The sequence below is a fragment of the Sinohyriopsis cumingii genome, chromosome 5, assembly GCF_028554795.1.
Source record: "Sinohyriopsis cumingii isolate HCF-2022 chromosome 5, ASM2855479v2, whole genome shotgun sequence".
Classification (NCBI taxonomy): domain Eukaryota; kingdom Metazoa; phylum Mollusca; class Bivalvia; order Unionida; family Unionidae; genus Sinohyriopsis; species Sinohyriopsis cumingii.
Genome location: NC_142965.1, coordinates 28,223,467 through 28,247,013, shown reverse-complemented (window position 1 = coordinate 28,247,013; position 23,547 = coordinate 28,223,467). Strand labels below are relative to the sequence as shown.

Genomic DNA, 23,547 nt, shown 5'->3' with positions numbered 1-23,547 from the left:
TGTACAAAGCTGTTTGATAAACTGACCAAATGCCCAAAGTCGTTTGATAAACTGACCAAATGCCCAAAGTACAATGCTGTTTGATAAACTGACCAAATGCCCAAAGTACAAAGCTGTTTGATAAACTGACCAAATGCCTAAAGTACAAAGCCGTTTGATAAACTGACCAAATGCCCAAAGTACAAAGCTGTTTGATAAACTGACCAAATGCCCAAAGTACAATGCTGTTTGATAAACTGACCAAATGCCCAAAGTACAAACAATCACAAGTGTGAAATATAGGTCCTAGTGTTGAGAGTGGTTTTTGAGAAGAAATTTTTTAAAAAGTTAATCCTGATTTAGTAACAGCAGCTATATTTGATGACAGATTGAATACTTTCATGCCAGGATGCTGAATGTCAAATTTGGTAAAGTTCTGTCAAACAGTTTTTGAGAATTTTAATATTCTTTTTATTTTTTTAAAAGGTTTAGCCATGTTGGCCATATATGAAAGTAGAATGTATCATGTTAACAAATATGAAAGAGTTTCATGCCATGATTCCTTCCGTCAAATTTGATTAAATTCTGTTGGGCTGCTTGTTTTATAAACTATAAATACCAACTGTGAATGGTCAATGCACGACAGACTACATATGACAGATGAAGGACCGTACCAGAAGTTCACTTGACCATAGCCAGGTAAGCTCAAATCTCTCACTGGTCTGGGTGGTTGGATTGGAAGGCCTGGCTCAAAATGACTTGCTTTCATTAGCTTGAGTGTTGGAATGGGAGGACTGTCTAGTTAAAATGATCATGCTCTCATTAGCTTGGGTTATGGAATGTGGAGGTCTTGTAAAAAAAAAAGTACATGATTTCATTTGTTTGGGTTGTGGAATGTGGAGGTCTAGTAAAAAAGTACATGATTTCATTTGCTTCGGTGGTGGAATGTGGCGGTCTAGTTAAAAACAACATGCTATCATTAGCTTCGGTGGATGAATGTGCAGGCTCAACTGAAACTACATGATCTCATTGGCTTGGGTAGTTTAGTGAGCAGGAGTTATAGTTAAAAACTAAATTTCTGAATGGTCTGGGTGGTGGAATATAGAAGCGTAGCTACAAACTGCATGCCTCACTAATTGGGGCCATTGAAAAGGGTAAGATCCAACTAAAAAGCACATACTTTCATTGACCTGGCATATCAGAGTTGGAATTGGGGATGGAGATGAATACAAGAAATAGGTGCAAAGGAAGTGAATTAATAATGTACAAAGTATTTGCCCAACCAGTTGACGACCCAACTTACATTATCGCCAGTCTTTATTGGCAATGGTGACCTGTTAATGGTGGTGAAGCATATGTTGTACTCCTGGATGATAGATGGATACAGACTGTTGAAGTCCAGCACCAAAATGTACTTGTCATAAAAACCTGAAATTTATGAAAATATCAGAAATTTAGGCCAATATAAATAGAGGCAAACAATAAACTGACCTGAAACATCAAAATTCAATCTGAAACATTTTTTAAAAATAGGCCCAGATATTTATTATTAAGCTAATAGAGCATCAGAAATTCCTGAAATACCAACAATTCCTGGGTAGAACTGTAGTACTGAAAACACTTTAACTGCAGCTTAATTTTGGATTCCCCTTCATTTGTCCAACTCTAACAACAACAAAAAACACATATAGGACTTGGAAAATTTAGTTTTTGATGAACATTGTGTGTTTTTGTTGGGGTGTGGGGAAAACTTATTTATATTAAATGAAAATTGGAAAGCTTCAGAGAAAGTGCTCTATGATAAGTTTCAAAAGACCCTTGAAGGGACAGACACTCTACCAGCCTGAAAATTAATCTATGTTCAATCCATTTTTCTGTCCTTTTTGCTCTTAACTGCTGAAGATCAAAACCATCGAAAGTATCTGTAAAATACTCCAACTTAACAAATTTAGTAATACAAATACTTTCTCATATGTTTGATGTAAAATGTTCACAAGATACCCATATTAGCAGTAAAAAATTATCTGTCATGGCCTTTGACCAAAAATGGGATATTATGGAGAGATGGTCACTGAACTGGTCTCAGACGCCATCTTAATATAACCACAAACAATGCTTGGTTATGCCTAGAAATAATACATTTTGGAAGAAAAAAAACCCCAGTTATTCACCTGGCATTATTTAAGATCAAAAGACCATGTAGTTACTTATTTCACATTCTTTTCCTGTCAGCATAGTATGTTGATTTCTTTAAGATTGTCAAGGTAGATTTTAATTTGTGTAATCATATGTAATTCTAAGAGGATAAAAGATATCAACTGATTATGGTTGGCTTACTCGAGTCCAATCACCATAAAACAATAAATATTACTTTCAATCAATCTGCAAGGTATGTGCTTGAAGTTGTCAAGATGGATTACAGTCTATACTATATACTGAAAAGTAATTTGGACAGGATTAAAGATGTTATGTGTGTGTTATTTGGATTGTTAATGTAGCTTTCACACTTTTTCACTCATATCACTACGATGTCTGCAGTGTGGCAGTTTATAGTGATGTCAAGCTATGAGGCATCACAGCAGAGATATGTAGCATGATGTCCCACCCAGTCGCATTATCCTGACACCAGGCTGACCAGGCCTAACACTAACTTCCTAATGCTGAGTGCTTAGTGAGGCAGCTGTTAGTACCATTTTTATAAGTCTTTGGTATGACTTGGCCAGGTTTCAAACCCGCAACCTTCCCGCATGCAAGGCAGACTCTCTAACCACTAGGCCACCAGAGTCGTGTGATTAAAGATGTTAACTGATTATGACTGGATTACTCAAGCTTCATAACACTGGGTCAGTTTGAATTTGGAGTTTAAAGTTAGTCCATATCTTAGATGTCTATACATGCCAACCGTGTAAGCATTATCCGAGCATAAAAAGTGTAAAGTTGGTAAACATCTATGGGTAACTGTCAATCTTAATGATCAGTTACCTGATCAAAAGAAAATTTTGTATTAAATATGTACAAACTGTAACTGCTTTGTTGTAGGTTGAAGATAGCACAAACAGTATGTACAAGTGTATTTTTTCAGTGGTTAAAAAGCGTAAGTCGGGGTGTAACTTTCAAGTTAGATCCATCTGGAGGGGTGACATATTGTTGGTGAGTCATAGTTGCATTTAGGAAAATTAAGCCCAACTGGATCGACAGACATATAGGAAAATAGCAAAATTAACAACAAAACAGTGTCAAATATACTTGTATTATTGAGTTGAGGTCAAACATTTACTCTATTTGGTACTGCAACAAGTACATCTATTATATTTGTGGCTAAATGAAAAAGAATTCTCAACTTGAAAACAAAGTGAGCGCTACCTTTACAAGCCAAGGGCTTATGGGGCCACATGTACTGGTAGACAACATGTATACACTACACAGCTCTATATATTGCATGCCATAATTATAGTACAGTGTGCAAAATTTACAGTGTAACCCTGCCTATAACTCAAAGGTTAGGGTCCATAAAAGGTTATCATGTTATGTACTGAACTGTGCTATAACCAACCATCAGTTAACTGAAGAAAAAAAAAAAAAAAACGTAACTGGGTCAAAAGGCCGGGGGGGGGGGGGGGGGGAGAGGAGTCTGAGTCTCCTGCAGATTCTCTGTCACTCTTTGTTTTCGGATTTTAGCTCTTCGGAAACTGTCAGCTCACTTCTATTTGTTATGAGGAAGCCATGTAGAAAGTACATGGGTTTCATTTTCTTATATTTCTCAATAATTATTACTCCGATTTTAATCTCCAATCATTTGTGTTTTCCAATTCCAGCACTGTGTTTTGATGTTAAATTTTTGTTCTAACCTTGCTACTGTGTCCTCCAGTGATATCTTGTAAAGCAGATCTTTTATATGCAATTCTTATGCAGTCTTCTTAATTTTCCTTCAGATGGGTTCTTATCCTCTAATTGTAATGGTTTACCCTTTGATGTTAATTGGGTCCAATTGGTAGTATTGTTGTTTTCCCACTGGGTCATAGAAGGTATCTGCAACTTCCATTTCCATTTAGTGCCGCTGCCGAATTTTTGACACTGGTTATCCTTATTGTTAAATCTACTAAAATTTCTGCCACTGTAGGTCTTCATTCAAGTAGGATTGGTGACATCTTAATGTGTTCCCTTTGAGTGCTTACATTCAAAGAATGGTCCATTTTCAGTTTCTATCCTTCTTGTCATAAAATATCTTTCCAGTTCGGCATTTTCCAGCTATGGTTCTATGATACTACATTTCAATATAGCAGAGTGAAGGTTTGAGTGATTTTTTAAGTTTAGTTGGGCAAAGAGGTTATTCATTTTAAAGCATGATATAGCAAATTCATTCTCAACATTATATATAAAATACTTTTTATATATTTAAGAGTATTCTTTATCTTCACAATACATATTGATTTTATATACATCCTTCAACTTAAAGTACTGAATATTCAATTTAATACCTAATGTGTATTATTTTCAAGTTATGTAACTTGCTTTACTGAAATTCATCAAGCCTGTATTATAAAATTATTGTTTTAATGTTTATAAATGTTTTTTCATGGGTGAGAACTCTCCTCAAAACCCCAAACTCTGGGCTCCATGCATCCTGAGAAAACATTGGAACCAACTACATATCATAAAAAATCTTTCAATGACGAATCCACCCATTTAGAAATAATCATGAGACCAAGATTTTCATAATGGCTGTCACTGGGGGCACACTATGGTCTGGTCAGCACAATTTTAGTAACAGCAGCTATGTTTGATACTGGATTGGCATCATCTGTACAAACCTGAAAGCCCTTTATGCCAGATGTTCTCCATCAACTCTGGTCAAATTTGTTCAGCAATTCACTTAATGGGTTTTCTAATTTTGGTAATGGTGGCCACATTTAATGTTGTTTATGTGTGTGATTTGGATTTTTAACCATGTCTGCAGTGTGGCAGTTTATAGTGATATCTAGCACCGGGGCATCATGGTGCAGACAATGTAACATGATATCCCACCCAGTCCCATTATCCTGCCACCAGGCTGACCAGTCCTAACACTAACCTCTTAATGCTGAGCACTAAGTGAGGCAGCTGTTAGTACCATTTTTGTAAGTTTTGGTATGACTCGGCTGAGGTTCAAACCTACGACCTCCCACATCCGAGGCAGATGCTCTTACCACTATGCTACCTGAGCGGTATGCCACATTTAATGGAGAATTTGGCATAATATACACAAACATAAAAACCCTTCATGCTAGGATGTTAACAAATTTGGTCAAAGTCTACTGAGTGGTTTTTGAAAATAAGTTGTTTAAAGGTTTTTATCTTTTTAGAGACAGCCATATTTGATGGAAGAGTGGCACCATTTTCATAAACTTGATTCAGGCCAGGATGTTTTCTGTGAAGTTTGGTCCAGTTCTGTTGATATGGCATTTAAGAACCTGTTATTTTTCAATTTTTAGTAATGATAGCTGTATTTCATGGCTGGTAGTAACATCCTATAAATCTGATAGCTCTTCAAGCCAGGACACTAAAAAGACTTGGTTAAATTTGACAACAGTTGATTTTATGTTGCTTTTTTGAGATCTGGTCAGATTTTTTTGAACAGTTTTACAGTTTTTGAGAATTTGTTTAAAGTTTTTTTTCTTCTGGTTTCCAGCAATGGCAGTCATATCTAATGGTGGATCAGCACCATTTTGTACAAATTTTAAATCCTTTCATCTTTCGTTTTATATGAATATACATCTGGAGAAAGGAAAAGATAGGGCGATAAGAATATTCTTCAAAATTTATCTTTAGAGTCTTATTATATTCAAGGTAAGGAAAATAAAGTTTGTGTACTGCCATGCAAAGAACATTTTTATATGCATGACTTTGAACTAATCTGCAGTTCTTGTGCATCATCTTTTTCCAAGTGCATGAATTCATAAAAAAAATTGTGTGAATCATGTGATCACATGCCCTGGGAGGCCATACTGGATGTTAGAACCCAACGTTGATACAGTTTCCACTACTTGAATAACACCCCCTGACCAGCAGTTAACTGCTTCTTACGGCCAGAATGCCTAGACACCGATGAGTTTGTGTTCAAAAGTACCCCTCAAGAATGGCCACCCCTCTAACACGAACAGCATATTAGTTCAAAAATGTAAAATGTTCCTATCACAAGTGGCCACTTTATATTTCAAATGTGTCAAGAAACAATAATTAATTCATATCGCAAGGTAAGTAATTAGATTATCTCTACCATATCCATAGAAGCAGATGTTGACAGGAAATGGGGTTGACAATATTGTGACAGAGTTTTGGGCTTCACACATCTGTCAAGTTCGTCTCTTTGATAATTACAACCAGACATAATTGTCAAGATCATAACATGGTTAGCAAGGGCTAAATATAGATTTTGTGGATTAACACAGAGAAATTCACCTTGAACAAAACAGGGTACCAGACAAAGACTGAAAAATCATGTGACATCTAGCGCTTCCTTTACGAAGGCATTTCATCCACTCTACAAAAGTTTTGTTTGCATAATTAAATCATATACAGTTAGCAACATCCGAATCAATCATTACCAAACATTAACATGTCATCACGTAAATGGAGACGTATTACTTTAGAAAAAAGTTGGTTATTCCACTCAACAACATCAGGGAGTGAGGACTTGCAAAACAATTTTACGTAGGTAAGGCTCGAATAAACAACATCATAACCGATAAGGAGATTATTCAACAGCAGTGAGAAAATGGAGCAAATGGGAAGAGAATTATGTATGTACCAAGATTTAAATGATGTTATTGAATGGTTTTGCAATGTGCATGACAACAATACCCACTCGCATATCACACTCAAGTCAAGAATAAGAACTATTAATGTATATTCAGTTGAAATAAGTAAGTTCTTAAGACAAGAAACTTGTAATAATGAATGTTACTTTTAAATGAAGATATTAAATGCTTTGAAGTATGTAGCTTTCTCACTACGTACATTACGTATACTTCTCAAAAAAAGTTAGTCCCCCTCTGGAAAGTCCACCTGTCTTATTAGGCCATTTTCCCGGCGCAGAAGGGGTAGCCATATAAGAGGGGGACCACTGCATGACATTCTAAAATTTGTAACAAGATATTTTTTTCAAGATCAAAGCTGTACACGTCATAAGATGTCTTCTAGTACAAACCTCATCCTGATGTGATTTTCCATTTATGAGGAGTAGCAATAACAAGATTTTCAAGCTAGCTGCTGTGGATGCCACACTGGATGTCAGATCTGCACCGTTCTCATTTTAGAAGCAACAAGACAACATAAGTCTTTAAGTGAAACTCATACATGCCAAACCTGAGAGGTATGAGCATAATTTTTTGCAAATATAACTGGCAAAAAAGCATGATCTGATCATAGAAAGTGTAATATCTATATTACTAACATAAATATTAGTACCCCTACTTTGTTGAGGCTACGACATTGTAGCTAATATATCATGTGCCACTGTATGATAAATGAGCAGGTCAAAGTACTTGGCAGAAATGAGCAAAAATTCATGTGAATTATAACCAGAATAGAAACACAATAATGAAAAATTATTTATACTGAACACTCACTTTAACGAGTCTACATGTTAAGCCTTTGCGGAATGATTGTGAAGTCCACCAAATCTGCAATGGGCTCAATCTGAGAGCTGTATAATACAGCAATAAATTGCTGCATCACTCTCATATTCTTCTTAATAAATTTATAAAGTGGTGTCAATTTGCCTTTTTTCTGACTGGACATATTTTGAAGTTTGAAAGACCCATCTGCTCTAAGAATTTTCATCAAGTCTAACTGTAAAACCTGTTTTGTTCAGGCCTGATATCTAGCGATATTCTCTTTAAAGTACAGACTGATCCGCTAACTAAGTTTATGATGAATATGAATCTGCAAGGCAATGTTTCAAGGTAATGAAACCCATCTGTTTTCTTGGGAATGGGTCATATACAGTTGCTATAAATAGAAAACAAGGAAAGAACATGCAGATCTATGATGGACACTAATCTTACAGAGCAGTCTTTCTTTTTAGAATTTTCTCAAATTTGTATGATGAGTGGAAATAAAAATATGATAATGTAATGACAAACACAACATTTTATTGTTTTACTTTTATTTCAGTTTTTAATGTACCGGAAAAGCTTAATCTAAAATGGGTAAATGTAAGAAGTAATTTGGTAAAAAAAAGTGTAATGGTTATCCCAAAAGCATAATGGTTGGCATGTTGGGAAACCCCATGCTGATGTGACTATTCATTCCAGAATAATAGCAAAAAGATTTTCAAGATGAGTAGTGCGATTATGGATTCATTAACACATTGACCCCTGGAGGTTTTTGTCATTTTTGCCTGAAAATGGAGTAGGAAACACATTTTGAAAGCTATTTCTGAATAGAGCTGAAAACACCAAATCCCCGGTGATCTTTCAATAACATACTGTCAAGTGGTGTTAGAAACATCATTTTTCATTGGCTATTTGACTTGCGCATGAGCAGAAGGGTAAAAGTTGGAGTTCTTTCTTTTTTTTTTGCTAAACGGAGCCATTATTTTTGTATTGAGACCACTCTTTATTCCAAATGCCAATCCTATTCTACTTTTTGGAAAGGCTCATCTGTCTGTTTGCAGTTCATACCAGTTTGCCTTAGATATGAGACCAAAAAGTCTAAAATCCGGACACAAAATCAATTCCAACCATAAGCGAATTTTGGGTAGAAAAAAGTTGGGTCCAAAAATGAGGTTTTTTAAATCTTATTTTGTATTGCAAGTAGATATTCCAGATTATTTGGTATCACTGTAGAGCTACATCTGTATACCTTACTATAATACCACCCACTTTAGTGTATCATGCATGACCATGATGCTACAGAGCTTGGCAGTAGGCTACTACCTCCTGCCACGTTAAGTCATTGCTAGGGGTTAATGTGTTATGGGACTTGAGTCTTAGTAGATATGATCATCCATTGAGAAGGAGTTGTGATAACAAGGTTTTCAAGACTACTTCTGAGGTGGCCATTGTTTATGAGTCTATGCTCTTAAAATAAGTAACAGAAAAGACTGAAAAGCAACAAGCTTTGTAAAATTCAACAAATAATTTACTTCCCAAGAAAACAAAGTGAAAATGAGAATAAAGAACTTAAGAAATTGTGAATCAAATCCCAAAATAATCCTAGAAATGCAGAAACAAGTCCTAATAATTTAAAGACCTGAATAAAATTTAACAGAAGCCTGCATTAAATCCAAACCTGAAGATGATGAAGTTTCTGTGGTAGCTCCTAGAGTGCTAATGTGCCAACAGTCTTATGTTGAATCACAGTAATATAATCCCGGGTTTTAATTCACTATAAATTCCAGTGAATGTCTCGCTCCAAGAATTGTATCAGAGCACTTTTGTATTTCCAGAGAAAAAAATCACTTGAGTTCAATAATTTGAAGAAATAAAATTCCAGCCCAAAAGGAACATAACTTATAATACAGCGCGATTGTGCTAGATCTTAAAGCACAAACAAAAATCCTCTCAGTTAGAAGAATATATAGTTCTCTACCTGATCTCAGGTCACAGTTAGCATTTTCTAACAAAAAACTATTACCTAACGGAAAATAACCTTCTAGAATGATCCTGATGTTTACAAAATAAAAATAATACTTATTATTAGAAACCAGAACCTGGACTATGTCCAAAACACTCTGGAAATTGCATAACCTATACTGAGACACAAATAAACATATTTAGTTCTTTTAATAATAATTCTGATTTTAAACCCATACACATAGAGAACATAGCTGCCAACCTTCCAGGCTCACAATTAGTGAAAATAGGGATAAAAAGTCGTGAATCTGGACATGAATTCGTGAAAAATACCATGACAATAACTCCATCCACTCTGACCACTCCGACCGTCAATACTACACTATATCAAGTTCGCAAAATAAATATAAAACACTACACATATGCAGAAATATTTATTTATCAAGACATTATACTGTGGCAGACTTGAACTTCCTCAACTGCTTGATCGTAAATTTGTTTTCTAAACAGTTCCGACTTATTGCCTGCAGGTTGATCTTGGGGACTAAAATTGCTGACAAATTTTCTGTAGCTAAAGAGGCCCTAAAGTCTGTCTTATTTTTCCTCACTAAAGAAAATACTCTTATGCTGTCACTGTTGCTGTGAGTAATGCACAGGAACTGCAGCATTTTCGGTTCTTCCACGGAAAAAAGCGATTTTTGAGTCCGGGAACATTTGTCAGAACAAATGTTTAGCATGGTCTCCAGCTGATAAAGGTAGATTGCGTTCGACAAGAAAACTCACAAATAATGCTTCAGCGTTAAGTAGCCTGCAGGTCTTCCGCAAATGGTTTAAAATATTCCAGAGATGAAATCTGCAAATTCTTAATTTTCCCAACTTCTATTTGTTTTTTTGCAACCAACATTCTTCCTCACATCGTCTCTGCGTTGACAAACTGAGCGCAAAAAGCACGAATGAATATCAATGTTTAATGGCAGAATGCACGGCCAATTTTTGATATATTCCAAATTAAACTTCACTTTTTGAGTAATACATTTCTTTTTCCTTGGTGGTGAAGACATTTTCAAAATCTTACATGTGAGGCTGAACGGTAACTCAAATCAGTGTTTTGACGCATGCACGGAGCAAATTTCCGGTTAAGCCCCAGTTTCTCTCAAAAGCATTTGTAAAACTACTCTTATACATATAGATTAAAAGAGGCTAAAATGCTTGCTACCGGGCCAACTGTACTAATCTTCTGTAGATCTACTAATATCGTGACTAGCAGTACCGGACCGTTTCGGCAACTGCGAATATCACGACTAGCGCTTAACGGGAAATCTGTTATTTTATTAAAGATTGAAAATAATTGAGGATTGGAAAATTCGTGAATTTTTGGCTTACGGCGTGAATCCGTGAATTGCTAAAAAAGTCGTGAAATTCACACCAAATTCGTGAGGGTTGGCAGCTATGAGAGAATAATTTAGCTATGTACATGGTTCCCACACTTTTCTAAAGATAAATTTCCAGGTCATTTCCAGGATGAAATTACTTTTTTCAAGGTTCAGATATGACCATTACTGAATGGAATTAAAGAACATTTTAGATTATAAAACATGCATTTTCTAAATCTAAAGATGTTTCTCTTTCAAGACTCTCCAAGTCAGAAAAGAGTATCATGTACAAAACCACAAAATGTATCACACGAAACAAGTTTGATTATATTCCTATAAATTGGCTTGTGAAGTCATTTCAATTTACAGAATATAAATTCTAACTTTATTTTGCTGCATTATGTTGCTAAGTGGGAACAACATAATGAACATAAATTATGTTTTGTTTCTTCTCAAACCTTTAATTCTAAAGAATTCTATAGCAATATATATATATACACACACACACACACACACACACACACAACAAATGCAAATAATTAGAAACTTGTAACAAATAGTTTAACCCTGAATATATATGTGCCAATAAAATCCCAAACAAGTTTTTTCAAACAACCGATCTGGTTAAAAATATATCATTTAAAAAACATTTTTAAAAGGGTTGATTTAAATTTTGACAAAACACCTTCAAAATTATATACTGTTGTATAAACAAGGACTTAAATTTTCTGTAAAATCAACTTGTCTTCTTGTAATTTGTTAAACCAGTCATCAAAATTATATACTATTGTATAAACAAGGACTTGAAGTTTCTGTAAAATCAACTCGTCTTGTAATTCGTTGAACCAGTCCCCAAACCTGTATTGATACAGGGGCTCGTATCGGTTTTTAACATATAATACAAGGGATGACAATTTCTCATTTCAGCTCTGAGATTCAACAATTAGGACTACAAATTTGGCTTAAAATGAATAGCAGTCAATTTTCTAATCCGAGTTTCCTCCAAATATTCCCACCCCATTTTCACATTTAGGTCAGGGTGTCGGGTCAATGCGACTGCATATGGTAAATTTGGAATTTGCAGCCACCGTGCGGTAGCAACATATGGTAGCTGCTTACCAGCGGGCCAAGAAAATTTAAGCTTATGTTATGTCGACTCATACCTGCCTGAAATTGATAAGAAAATGATTTTTTTCCCTCTGAAATGGCATATATTATAATCATTATGTCATTAATCTGCTGACAGACAATACGAATTATAGTATAGATAAAACCAGACTTCACAAATCTGAAATGATGACATCAGAAGTCCAATAGTCATGTGATATCAACAACAAACTCCTTTATAATGTTGTTGTACAGAAATTCAATTATTTATATTAAATGAAAGTTGGATACTTTTTGTAAAAACCAGCAATCTGGCCAGTCTGATTTATCAAGCAGAGAGCACATGTCAATGCGATAGTCACATGATACAAAAAAACTCCAGAAGTTGTTCTCGGAATATAGAAATATGGACAAGTTTGTGTTCTTTTGTATTTGCATTTTTATTACCGCCAGTATACGACTTATATTTAAATTTTTTCTTTTTCTCTACGACATTTGAAAATGTGGGTTGTTAGATTTGTGTACTTGTGCAACTAGCAATGCAAATCACAAGTACCAGGTCATATTTCATCAATAACACAGCTGCATCTTATCTTTCAGCTGATTAAAGATATAACGTATTTAATACTCACAATTTCCGAGAAAATAAGTAATTTTCGTATCGATTTCATGCATGTATCACTTGATCTAACAATGTTTAAAGCTTGCAAGGCCATCTGGTAAGCGGCTACACTTGGACACCACCATGCTGGCCTCTTGTAACAAGACTGGTTTCCATACTTTCCAGGTAAGTAAGGATATAGATATCGAGCTGACTTTGAAAATAAAAGTCTACTAGATGAATCTAATCCACTTGGCATTTATGTTTATTGCAAGCAACCATATCATCCATACTGTACCCTCCAAATATTCTGGTTCGAACCCGATAAATTTAACTCAAAATCAGTTTAGTTACGACTCAATTATGTGATTGCTTCAAGTATCAAGTGGTGGCGGAAAATTCCCATATTTTCCCCCACTTACATCAATATTTGTAAAATTCAAGGACTTTTCACGGTCGGGAGAAAACTATCATTTCTCCCGACTTTTTCCCATGCTACCGCTCGACATAGCCCTGATAGTGCCTGCTTAATATTCAAGTGAGATCCCGCTGAATGGAATACTGTCCTCTCAGCGCTTAAAAGAAAATGACGTCCTGTATTTATTTATAACTTACTTTCAGTTGGCCAATGAGAAGGTTGTTGTTGTAGGGTTTAACGCCATTTTTCAGCACACGATAGGCTATACATGGTGGCCAGTATTAATGGTGGAGGAAGAACCCAGGAAAGAACCACAGAACCACAAGAAGCTACTGGCAAGCTTTCTCACATACCCACATTGGCCGAATCTGAGACTTGAACCCACGTAGACAGAGGTGAGATGGCAGTGATCCGTAATGGACAGCGCTTTAGACCAATCGGCCACTCTAGGCCCCTCTAATGAGAAGGTGGTATTCCATTCAGCTCATTGTTCTTGCATATTAAGCAGGCGAGATCAGGGCCATGTCGAGTGGTAGCATGGGGAAATGATTTAGCATACCATAAAGGTATGATATTAAGTCAAACTTTTGATAGGGATACACAATCGAATGCCTGAGCTAAACATTGGTGCCAAATTTATTAAGCTACGCAAAGCGTAGCTTGAAATATCAGTGTTTATTCTAAACTAGGTCGCGCAAGCAAGGAGACAAGTTGTCCTCATTTATAGTTACTATACAGTACATGTATGACAGGTCAATTGTAAGCAACGATACAAGCCCCTGTGGTCTCTCTCAACAACTCGGGATGCCAGGTTTTGCAAGCAGGCTTCTTCTTTCCATTGCCATCAGTTTCCATTACATGAAGATTCAATAGATGAATTTAAACCATTAACCAATCAGAATACTCTTTACAAGAGTCATGTGCTAACTAACATTTTTTATTTATGGAACAAATAATTTACAAGGGTAGTTGCAGAATGAAAGCGGACAGACCGTTTTAAAAAAATGGATCAGAGATGATATAAAAAAGGACCGTATCAAGAAAAATCTGATTAGAGTCAGGAGAAAAGCAGAATTTTGCTTTAAAATGGAGACAAATCATGTCTGAATAGCAGGTAGTGGAATTTAAAAAAGAAACAACATCAAAAACAAACAATGCAAATTAAATATACATAACACCATAATGGATATAAGAGTATCATCACTTTCCTTTTAGGAATAATCTTGAATGCATGTGTAAAGTTTCATAATCATTCAAGTAGTTTAAGAGTGATAAAAAACTTGTGATAACAGACAGATAGACTTTGGAAAACAGAAAATAGCCCAAAAGCTCTCTGTCCTATCACCATCATAGCTAAAATGCATTGTATGGAAGCAAGTTGAACCTGCAAGCACATTATTACCTTTCTTCGGTTCTAGGACAAGGCCACCCGTATAGGCTGGTTTCCTTCTTCCCCGAGATGTATTAGGTTTGCTGGGGTCCAGCTCATCCTCCTCCAAATCTTCAGCCTGAAATTTTTCACAAATAATTAATAGTCAGATATGTATGTTAGTTCACAGGATACATTCACTCTTTGGCCATTTTTATGAAATTTCAATTATAGCATATTAAGTATTGCAACGTCTTGAATGGATGGCATTACAGGAGATCTCTAAATCTGGAAATTAATTAAAACGAAAAATCATTGTGCAAATGTATTTTGAAGGTTAAATATAGAAACAACAGACGTGATTTTGGTGTTCCACAACAACATAAAAAGCTGAAAACATTTTAAAGGAGGTCCTCCCCTAATGGGGTCTTGAAGGGCAGTGCCCCCAATCTGGAGGTCCATGCCAAAATGCAGTTTACACTCATAAAAATACTGCTCCTGGTGCAACTCAATTAGGATCATAAAATACACCAAAATAATCATTTGAAAAACTAATAAACTTACCAAAAATGTTCAACTTCAATAATGTCACAATATTTATTTGTCACATGAATTTGTTCTCCAATACTATTGATGATGAAGTCATTTCCTGTGCATGTCAGTGTTCACACCGTAAAGTCACAATAATTTCTCAATTTTTGCAGCAAATATATTATACTTCTCTCTTTTCATGACAAATCTGTAAAATAAACACCCAAGTACATCAACTATATACAAATAATGCCATACATTCACTTGTCTTTTTCTCCAATGGATACAACCTGTTGATATGCTAGTCGAGCTATTACGGCTTTGGCAAAGATTTCTTTAGCCTTCCTTTTTGTCACCACTTACTTTTCTGGCTCAAGGTGCAATTGTTTCTTTTCCTTCTCAATAAGAGCCTATTTCCTTTCAAGCTGGTGCTTGTATTGGCGACATGCAGTGCGTATATTCTGACAGAGAGCTACATCATGCAATAAATCTTTCTTTGCATAGTAACTGCACTTTTTCCAAATGCCTTCTGAGCTTCAATTTTTCCATATGCAACTTCTTTTGTAGGTGCTGTTCCAAACTATTCGATCTGCAATTATTTTAATTCAGATCCTTCGTGCAGAGGTCACAGAATGCCAGTCCTCTAGTGTTCAGTTTTCTTATAAACTGACCAACTAAATTTCCATAAACTTTTCGCTCCAGCCATTCCCATTTCTAATACACTTTTTAAAACTTTTATGTAAACATTTCATGTCATGGTCTCTCAGGGTTCATACTGAACTATGAATGATAAATTCAAAGACTTTTCCCAAACTTTCAAAGACCACAAACAGAAATTTCCAAGACCTATTTTTGCTAACACTGTGTATACAGGTTATATGAGAAAACAACGAATGCCAAACACTAAAATACGTTTTACTGATTAAAGTCAAACTATAATTAATTTCCTAAAATAGCATTATAATGATCTGGAAGATAGGTTAACATTTGTTATTTTTTCAGAAATATGTAACATACGTGTCAGATTTAATACAAAATAAATTGTTCTCTTAACAGACATCAGCACTGCTTTAAATGCATTATTATATTTGCTTTTGTTTCTCTCAATCATTTTGGAAAGAGATGCCACCACTGTCATCTTTTCCTCTGCTCTTCTCCTAAGAGCATTTGACTCTGTGACAAGCACAATGAGTCCTTTTAACTCTGCCTCTTCTGCTTTCTGTACAGAGGAAGCATGTAGGCTGGCAATGTCAGCTTCAAGACGCAGCTTTTGGCTTTAAGTTCTTCCACTTCATCCAAGGCTAACTCCCGTTTCTTTCCTTTTTGGTTTTTCTTCTCATCCTTCTCCTCTGCTTTCTTCTTATCCAGATAGGCATGGTACTTATGTCTTGCAGAGGAGGCATATGTCATCATTTCATTGCTAATGACAATTTCCAAAGGTCCACCTGCTTTTCTCATTGTGTCAATGATTAGCCTTTGAGCTCTGAGGCTTTCTCTGATGACGTTCTCAACAGATATCTGTTTGTTGACAGAAAATCCTCTCTCCACTGTTGCCTGCCCATGTGACAACAACAACATTTTATGGAGAACATTCTAAAGTTCAACATATTCCTTTCTTTTAGAAAGGACAGAATAAAACACTTCATCAAGGCTGTCATCTGTTCTATTGAAGCATTTCAAGGGATGATTGTCCGATTGGATAACTTCATCCACTAATTTTCCGTACTGAGTCAATATTAAATCACATCGGGACTCTACTTCTCTTCCTGTCTCACACATAATTCTTAGGACCCTACGGAGTTTTGTTTCTCCCTTTTCCTTATCTGATTCTGAATGCATAAGTCTAGGATCAGCCCAGGACATGTTTTTCACCAAGGGATATTTCAGAGGTGATTTCTCAAACAGCTTCTTTACCACTGCAATCATAAAGTCTCTGCACTCTGTTCTGAAAGCAAATCTATCCCTGTCTGAAGCTCCTGCCTTTAACAATGTTTGTGAAGCTGAAAAGCCAACATTAACTTTCTTGCATCAAGGAAATTCTCTTTCTTATCAAACCTGATGCTCACTAATGCGGTCACAGGATTTGCCTTGGACATGATTTCAGGTTTCACATAACGTGACATGAGGTCTTTCACTAAAACTCCCAGGTCTGTGGCAAGGAATGGAAGCATAGGTTTATCTGTTTGGTAAGCCTCCAAAAAGGGTAGTGTGATTCTGGCAATAGTTACAAAGAACTGCAGCTTAGCTTTAATCAAAGGATCCCCAACAGCATCAAAAACATACTTAAAGGACTTGCAGGTTGGTACTGTTATCTTTTTATTCTTCGCAGCTGAACAAAAGTCAGCGAGATGAGGCAAAAGAAAAATGACCCTCTCCACTGGTTCAATATTCTCAAGCCACCTGAAACAAGGAAAATCATAATTGGTTTGATTAGAACAGAGAAGAATTCAACTATACTAACTGAAATAAAACAAAAAATAAAAATAATTACGGTAGCAATGAGAACTTGAATTTTCTTTCAATACCAAAGTAAGCTAAATTAAAAAACTTTCAGAAATGAAGTGAATTAAAAAAGTAAAATAGACTGTATAAATAGACATCGAGTAAACCAAACAAATATTTGTACCTGTGTTTACAATACTTGAGTGGAAATACAGTTGATCCTGTAATGTCCATGAAATCTTGTCTTTTTGCTGGTGAATCATGGTATAGGTGGTACACACTGCTCAGAGGAGTTTCCAAATCCCATGGTACTGCTGCACAGCCACTGCGAAATGCATTATGCATAACATGAAGTCCACAGCTACCAACTTCTAACATTTTCAAGGGTGTTGAATGTGAAATATGAGACTGCAACAAGTCATACAATTTCCAGTTAACTGCTGGTCCATCCATTGACAGCTGTAGAAGACCCTTATATCCTATGTCAGACAAAATGGGCTCAAACTTGTTCACCATCTCTTCAGCACGAGCATGACCAAAAAATTCAGAAGTGAAATAATATGTGCTGATTTTGTTGCAGTCCCATATCCGTACATGCAAGTCCATTTGCTTCTCCTGCATATCTTTGTTCCGAGTCTCATCAAACAGAAGGACATACAAATTGGCCTCTCTCACTTTTCATCAACAACTGATCAGCAAAATAAGGTGCTATTCCAAACACACCAAGATAAGCTGTCTTGCGTTCAGTGCATGAAAACTGTTCAGCAGTCTTACTGTCAGGAAACATTGCTTTGAAAATATTGTTGATGCCCTTGCATGAATTCATGCTGTAGTGGCTGTGAATACATTTCATTGTCCATAGAACTTCCACCCGTAGTACTTCAGATTTAGTGCAAAAAGTATTTAAACTAGTCTTTAAAGTAGAAGTTGCTAGAGCTGATTTGGTAGGCTGCTTTGTACTCGTCATACCATCTGCTGCTGGCTTTGAAAAGTATGCACTTACTGGTGCAACTTGTTCTGCAGATTTTTTATTTTGTTGGTGCTTATATCCTATAAACGAAACAAAAGTAATTATCATTGCAAGAATTTTAATGAACCTAAATGAAAACAAATAACTTCATGATGTATGGAAGTAATTTTTAATTCGGTTTTACATACTAGTAAGAAACGCTATTTAGACACAAATTACCATTTAAAAAATGGCTTCTGAAAAAGTGAAATAAAATATAGGGGTACAAACAAACGGGGATGTATAGTCAGACTATAGATACACAAATCAATTTCGGCAATGTGATTTTTAAAAAAAGTTTTTTTTTTATACCAATGGGGAAAAAGGTCGAGGGTCGGCAATGAGAAACAGGGACATTCCGTCAACTGGAAACATATTTTTCATTCTTTTTTTTAATTTGCCTAATCAAATGACTTGAATTCCTACAGTTAAAGCTTCACAGCACACGTTAACGCCATTTTTTTTATACTTGCGATTCAAGAACAACAACTCTTGCTTAACTCTACTATAGTGTATGCATGCGCACTTTGAAACTGTTTATCCATGAATTGAATTTATTGCAATGGATGTTTCTATATTAAACCAAGGAACATTATTATGTAGAACAAAATTTTCGAAAATGATTTTTGTCCCTCAAACATGTTAAATAAACCGACGGTATAAGTAAATTTAAACGGGCCCTCTTTTGCCATATCTCCCAAATCATCAAACTTAACAATATCTTATTTTATACCCGAAAAGTAATAAGTTACCATTATTTTGCCCAAAACTACCAATAGCTTATATTTCTGCATCTTTGTTCCACTAAATGAACAGTATGTAGTTACTAATTTGCAACTTACCTTTGGCATGACTTGTAAGGGCTCCTTCTCCCACTGAAGCCAAGTTGATTGTCTTTTTACACAATGTACAAAACGCCTTTCGTTTACATAATTTATCCTTTTGCAGCCATTCCTTGTATTTCTCTTGTTCAAGCAAGATATCGTTGAAAGAGCAAAGACCTGGCAGTTTTAAACACTGAAGATGTAAATCGACTGAACAAATTTTGAATCCTTGAGCGTAATACTTTCGCGTACTTTCTACGTAGAATGAATTAGTGTAATGAACATTTTGATTGGCCAAAGCTGATGGACTCGTCCAATCAAATTGAACGATTCGTCAAAAGAAAGAAGACAGGAAAACCAGCTACATCCGAAGCTAACAACCTTAGGCAGTTTTATTTGTGACTTCCTTTGATGAAGTGTGTAGCCGTCTTGCTTTGATGATGAGTGCATGTGTTATTGAAGTCACCGCCAAGGCCAACTTTAGATGGCCAAACAAAGCCTCTTTTGTTATTGCGGTGGCAGTGAAACTGAACTGGTCATCAAAAGAACGAAACCAGGATAACTAGATTACAAACAAATCTAACAACCTCGGATAAATTTTATTTGTGATTCTGGAAAGAAATTACAAATTTTTGGGTTTATTTCAATTTTCAAAGACTTTTAAAGACCTCAGGGTAATATGCTCGTACGAACCCTGTCTCTCTCAACAACTTGGGACGCCATGTTTTGCAACCATGTTTCTTTTTTTCATTGTCATCAGCTTCCATTAAACAAAGTTTCATCAGAAAATTTAAACTTTTGACCAATCAGAATACTCTTTACAAGAGTTGTGTACTAACTAATATATGGAACGAATAATTTACAAGGATCACTGCAGAATGGGACCGGACAGACCATTTAAAAAAAAAAAATGGATTGGAGATGATATAAGAAATGGACTATATCAAGAAAAATCTGATTCAAGTTAGGAGAAAGCAGCATTCTACTTTAAACGGAGAAAAATCGTGTCTGAATAAATCACCAATCAGGGTCAATAGTGATCTGGAGAGCTGAAATTCAATGACTTATCAATGATCAGTTTTTAGTTTTCAATGACTGCTCATTCCATCAAGTGTTCTGCTTCAGTTACTAATCTAAATACAAGAAACAAAAAAATGTAATATGAAAAAGAAATGATACTTAAAAAGAAAGTCACTGTTACCCCAATGTTAACCATTGCCCTTTAGCTTCTGTACTTTCTTCTCCAGCTGCAACTTCAGTAATTTCACTTCAGAGATGCTGCCAGGATTTTATTGGGGTGGGTGTGGGTGTGTGTGTACCCACTTGTGATGAAATAAAGGGTGAAAAGAAGAGAGAGGAGGAAATGGTCTTTGCTCACTACATACCTAACATTTCAATATCCATCTATCTTTCTTCCAGCTACACTCTGTTAGAGTCATATTTAAATCAAAACCTTTAAAAAATATGTCGCATCTAGTTGTATACGCATTAATGCTGATTTTATTTTATAGCTTAAGCCGTTCCTCACAAGTGTATTCATAGTGCTGAGATGCCACTGCAGTTGGGGCATACAAATAATTAGCTCAGCCAACTGGAACAAGTTTGGAAACTGTTCCTTATGTTTATTATATACATTTTTTCACTGCTCATAGGTAATGTCTTTTGGATACTTTGGCTCCAAAATAAGATTTTTCACTAACATTAGCTCTACTTAAGTTTCAATTTCTTGAATCAGTGCTTTACCGACTACTATGCCAGATTCCTATCTCTTCAATATTACTGTATAAGGATTTAAAGTCCATTTTGCAATAGTCTGCTTGTTCAGACAGTGGTATTTTGATCAAATAAATATATATACAGTGTGACCCCGCTATAACACGAATTCGGATAACATGGTCGTGGCATGGCTCCTGCAGTTTCATTTACCTTATTACAGGCATTTTTCTTGTAACAAAAAATGCTTATAAGTATGAAAAATAAAATACGTAAAAAGTTTTATTAGCATTTCGGAGATGAGATTGCATATAAATTCAAATATAAGATGACTGTGGCATGGCTCCTGAAATTTAATATACATGTATTATTCTTGTACACAGAAAACATTTCTTCTTAAAAATGCTAAAAATAAGCATAGAAAGTTTATTATTATTTTCGGGAGGAAATAGTGTATGAATTCGAACATAGAATAATCGTCGCGTGGCTCCCAATTGTTTAAAATTTAACCACTTTCAGTTTTGTGCCAAAATAAACACAGGAAACATGAGTCTCTGAACCAATGGCTGGGCCTTTTGAGAGCTTCGATCTTTGTTTATTGTTGAAAGATGGATGACAGCTCTTAAGTGTTAATCTTTTTATTACTGATCCATAAGCAATGAAGCCATCAAGTCTACTCTGTGTTTGTCTTCAATGCATTCCATATACAATCATTTCTCAAACAATATCCAACATATGTTCTCTACACTGCATACACAACTAAGCAACAAACAATGCACAGGTTGATAAAAGATTCTCACCGGAATTTATAAATCAATTAATTTAAGTACATTGCTCATCATCAAAGTCGACTGCTGAGCTAAACTAGTTCAAATTATGGGGCAGTGATTTATAAAAGAAGAAGAAAAGAAAAAAAGCTGCCATCATCAGCACTGCCAACATTGAAAAAATCAAAATCAGGAAAATCACCATTAAAAATCAGGAAGCAGGGTAAAAAATCTGGAGGTACAAGAATAAGGTTTATATATGATGATAGATAAAGATGTCTACTTTTGTAATTTCAGAACATTGTATGCTGCAGATTTGCATTTCTGCAAAAGTTCATCATTTATTTATCCTTGGGTACCAAATCTGCTAACAAGAATAGCTTCCAGGGTTGATGCTGACAGGCTGGCTCTTTGGCTAGTTCTGTTTTTTCTGACCATTGAGAATGTACTCTAAGGATTGCTGTTGCTATACGGCATTGAAAGCATTACTCACCCAAGGGTTGAAAACAACAGTTGGCCAGATCCATTCTTTTTCAACCCAGTTTTGCGTCAATTTTGCGTCTAAATTGTAAAACTGGTAAAGCTGAAATTCTCTATGCAGATCAGTGCCAATTCCTTCCATTCGTATGAAGAAAAAGGCCACTGTGTTTATTAATGTCATCTAGACTACCACATCATATTGAGAGATGCTGTGAGCAATATTGGCAGAATGCATAATAGGCCCAGCAAGTTGATGGGCGAACGAAAGCAAACCGCTTCTCCCAATCTCTATCTTTTATCCCATTTCTTTTTCTTGGCTGGTGAAAATTCTTCAGTTACTTCCTTTTCTTTCTCTTTGCTTCTTGCTGAGATACTAATTATTATGTTGCTGTGATTGTTGATGGGGTCGGATAAAGAGAACCACACTGTGAGACAACATAACAGACACAGAAAAATCAGATACAGAAACAGGGGAATGGAGAATGATGTTTTTGTATTAAAAAAAACTGATTTTTTCCCCCTCAAGGAGTTGGAAAATCAGGCTTTTTTTCTTAAAAATCTGGGTATGGGGAGATAGGTTCAAGCATCGGGATTCTCCTGATTTTTTCAGTAAAGTTGGCATTTCTGCAACATGTACACGTTGCTTGCCGGTGCTGTTTTATGCAATCAGTTGACCAGAGAATAATGTCCATTCACTACAAATATAACCAAATTGTTTACTTTAAAACAAATCGGTGTAAAAGTGTTAATTAGTGGATATTTTAAATGGAAATGGGGAAAAGAAACATCAAGCTTTCACTGTTAAAGAAAAGATTGAAGCTTTGGACAGATTAAGTCCGGTGTTAGATAACCACAAGTAGCTAAAGATTTAGGTGTGAATGAATCAACATTCAGAGGTTGGAAGAGGGAAGAAGCAAAACTAAGAGAGATGGTTGTGGATATGCATGAAAATGAGGGATTCACGAAAGAAAAAAAAAGCAAAACTAGCAGGAGACACTCAACTTGATGCAGCCCTTATTAGTGGTTTGTGCAGACTAGGGCTGGAGGAGTGACTATATCAGGACCGATTGTAAGGGTACAACCTGAAAAATTTCACACCGACTTACATGGGCAAGATTCCAGCTTCAAAGCAAGCAATTGATGGCTAAACCATTTTAAGAAGTGACTTGGGATTAGCCACGTGACAGTTTCTGGAGAAATCTGCTCTTCAGATTCTGAAACTGATATGAATTGAGGGAAATAATAGAAGAAAGGTTGATATTCCCCAGAGCACATTTACAATTATGATGAAATTGGATTGTACTACAAAATGACACCACCCAAGCTGTGAAAAAAAGACGAACATAAACATGAAGGGTTTAAGAAAATAAAGGAGAG

At 35.7% G+C, this 23,547-nt stretch overlaps 1 protein-coding gene across 1 annotated transcript in view; it reads right to left on the bottom strand.

The window, feature by feature from the left end:
- The window catches only part of LOC149798849 (DNA polymerase alpha catalytic subunit-like), a 186,045-nt gene that overhangs the window by 60,114 nt on the left and 102,384 nt on the right, over window positions 1-23,547 (bottom strand). Inside the window, exons 25-26 of the mRNA XM_089957752.1 lie at window positions 14,438-14,543; window positions 1,283-1,407 (exon numbers count right to left, since the gene is read on the bottom strand). Coding sequence (XP_089813878.1) covers window positions 1,283-1,407; window positions 14,438-14,543 — 231 coding nt within the window. The remainder of the gene's footprint in view (window positions 1-1,282; window positions 1,408-14,437; window positions 14,544-23,547) is intronic.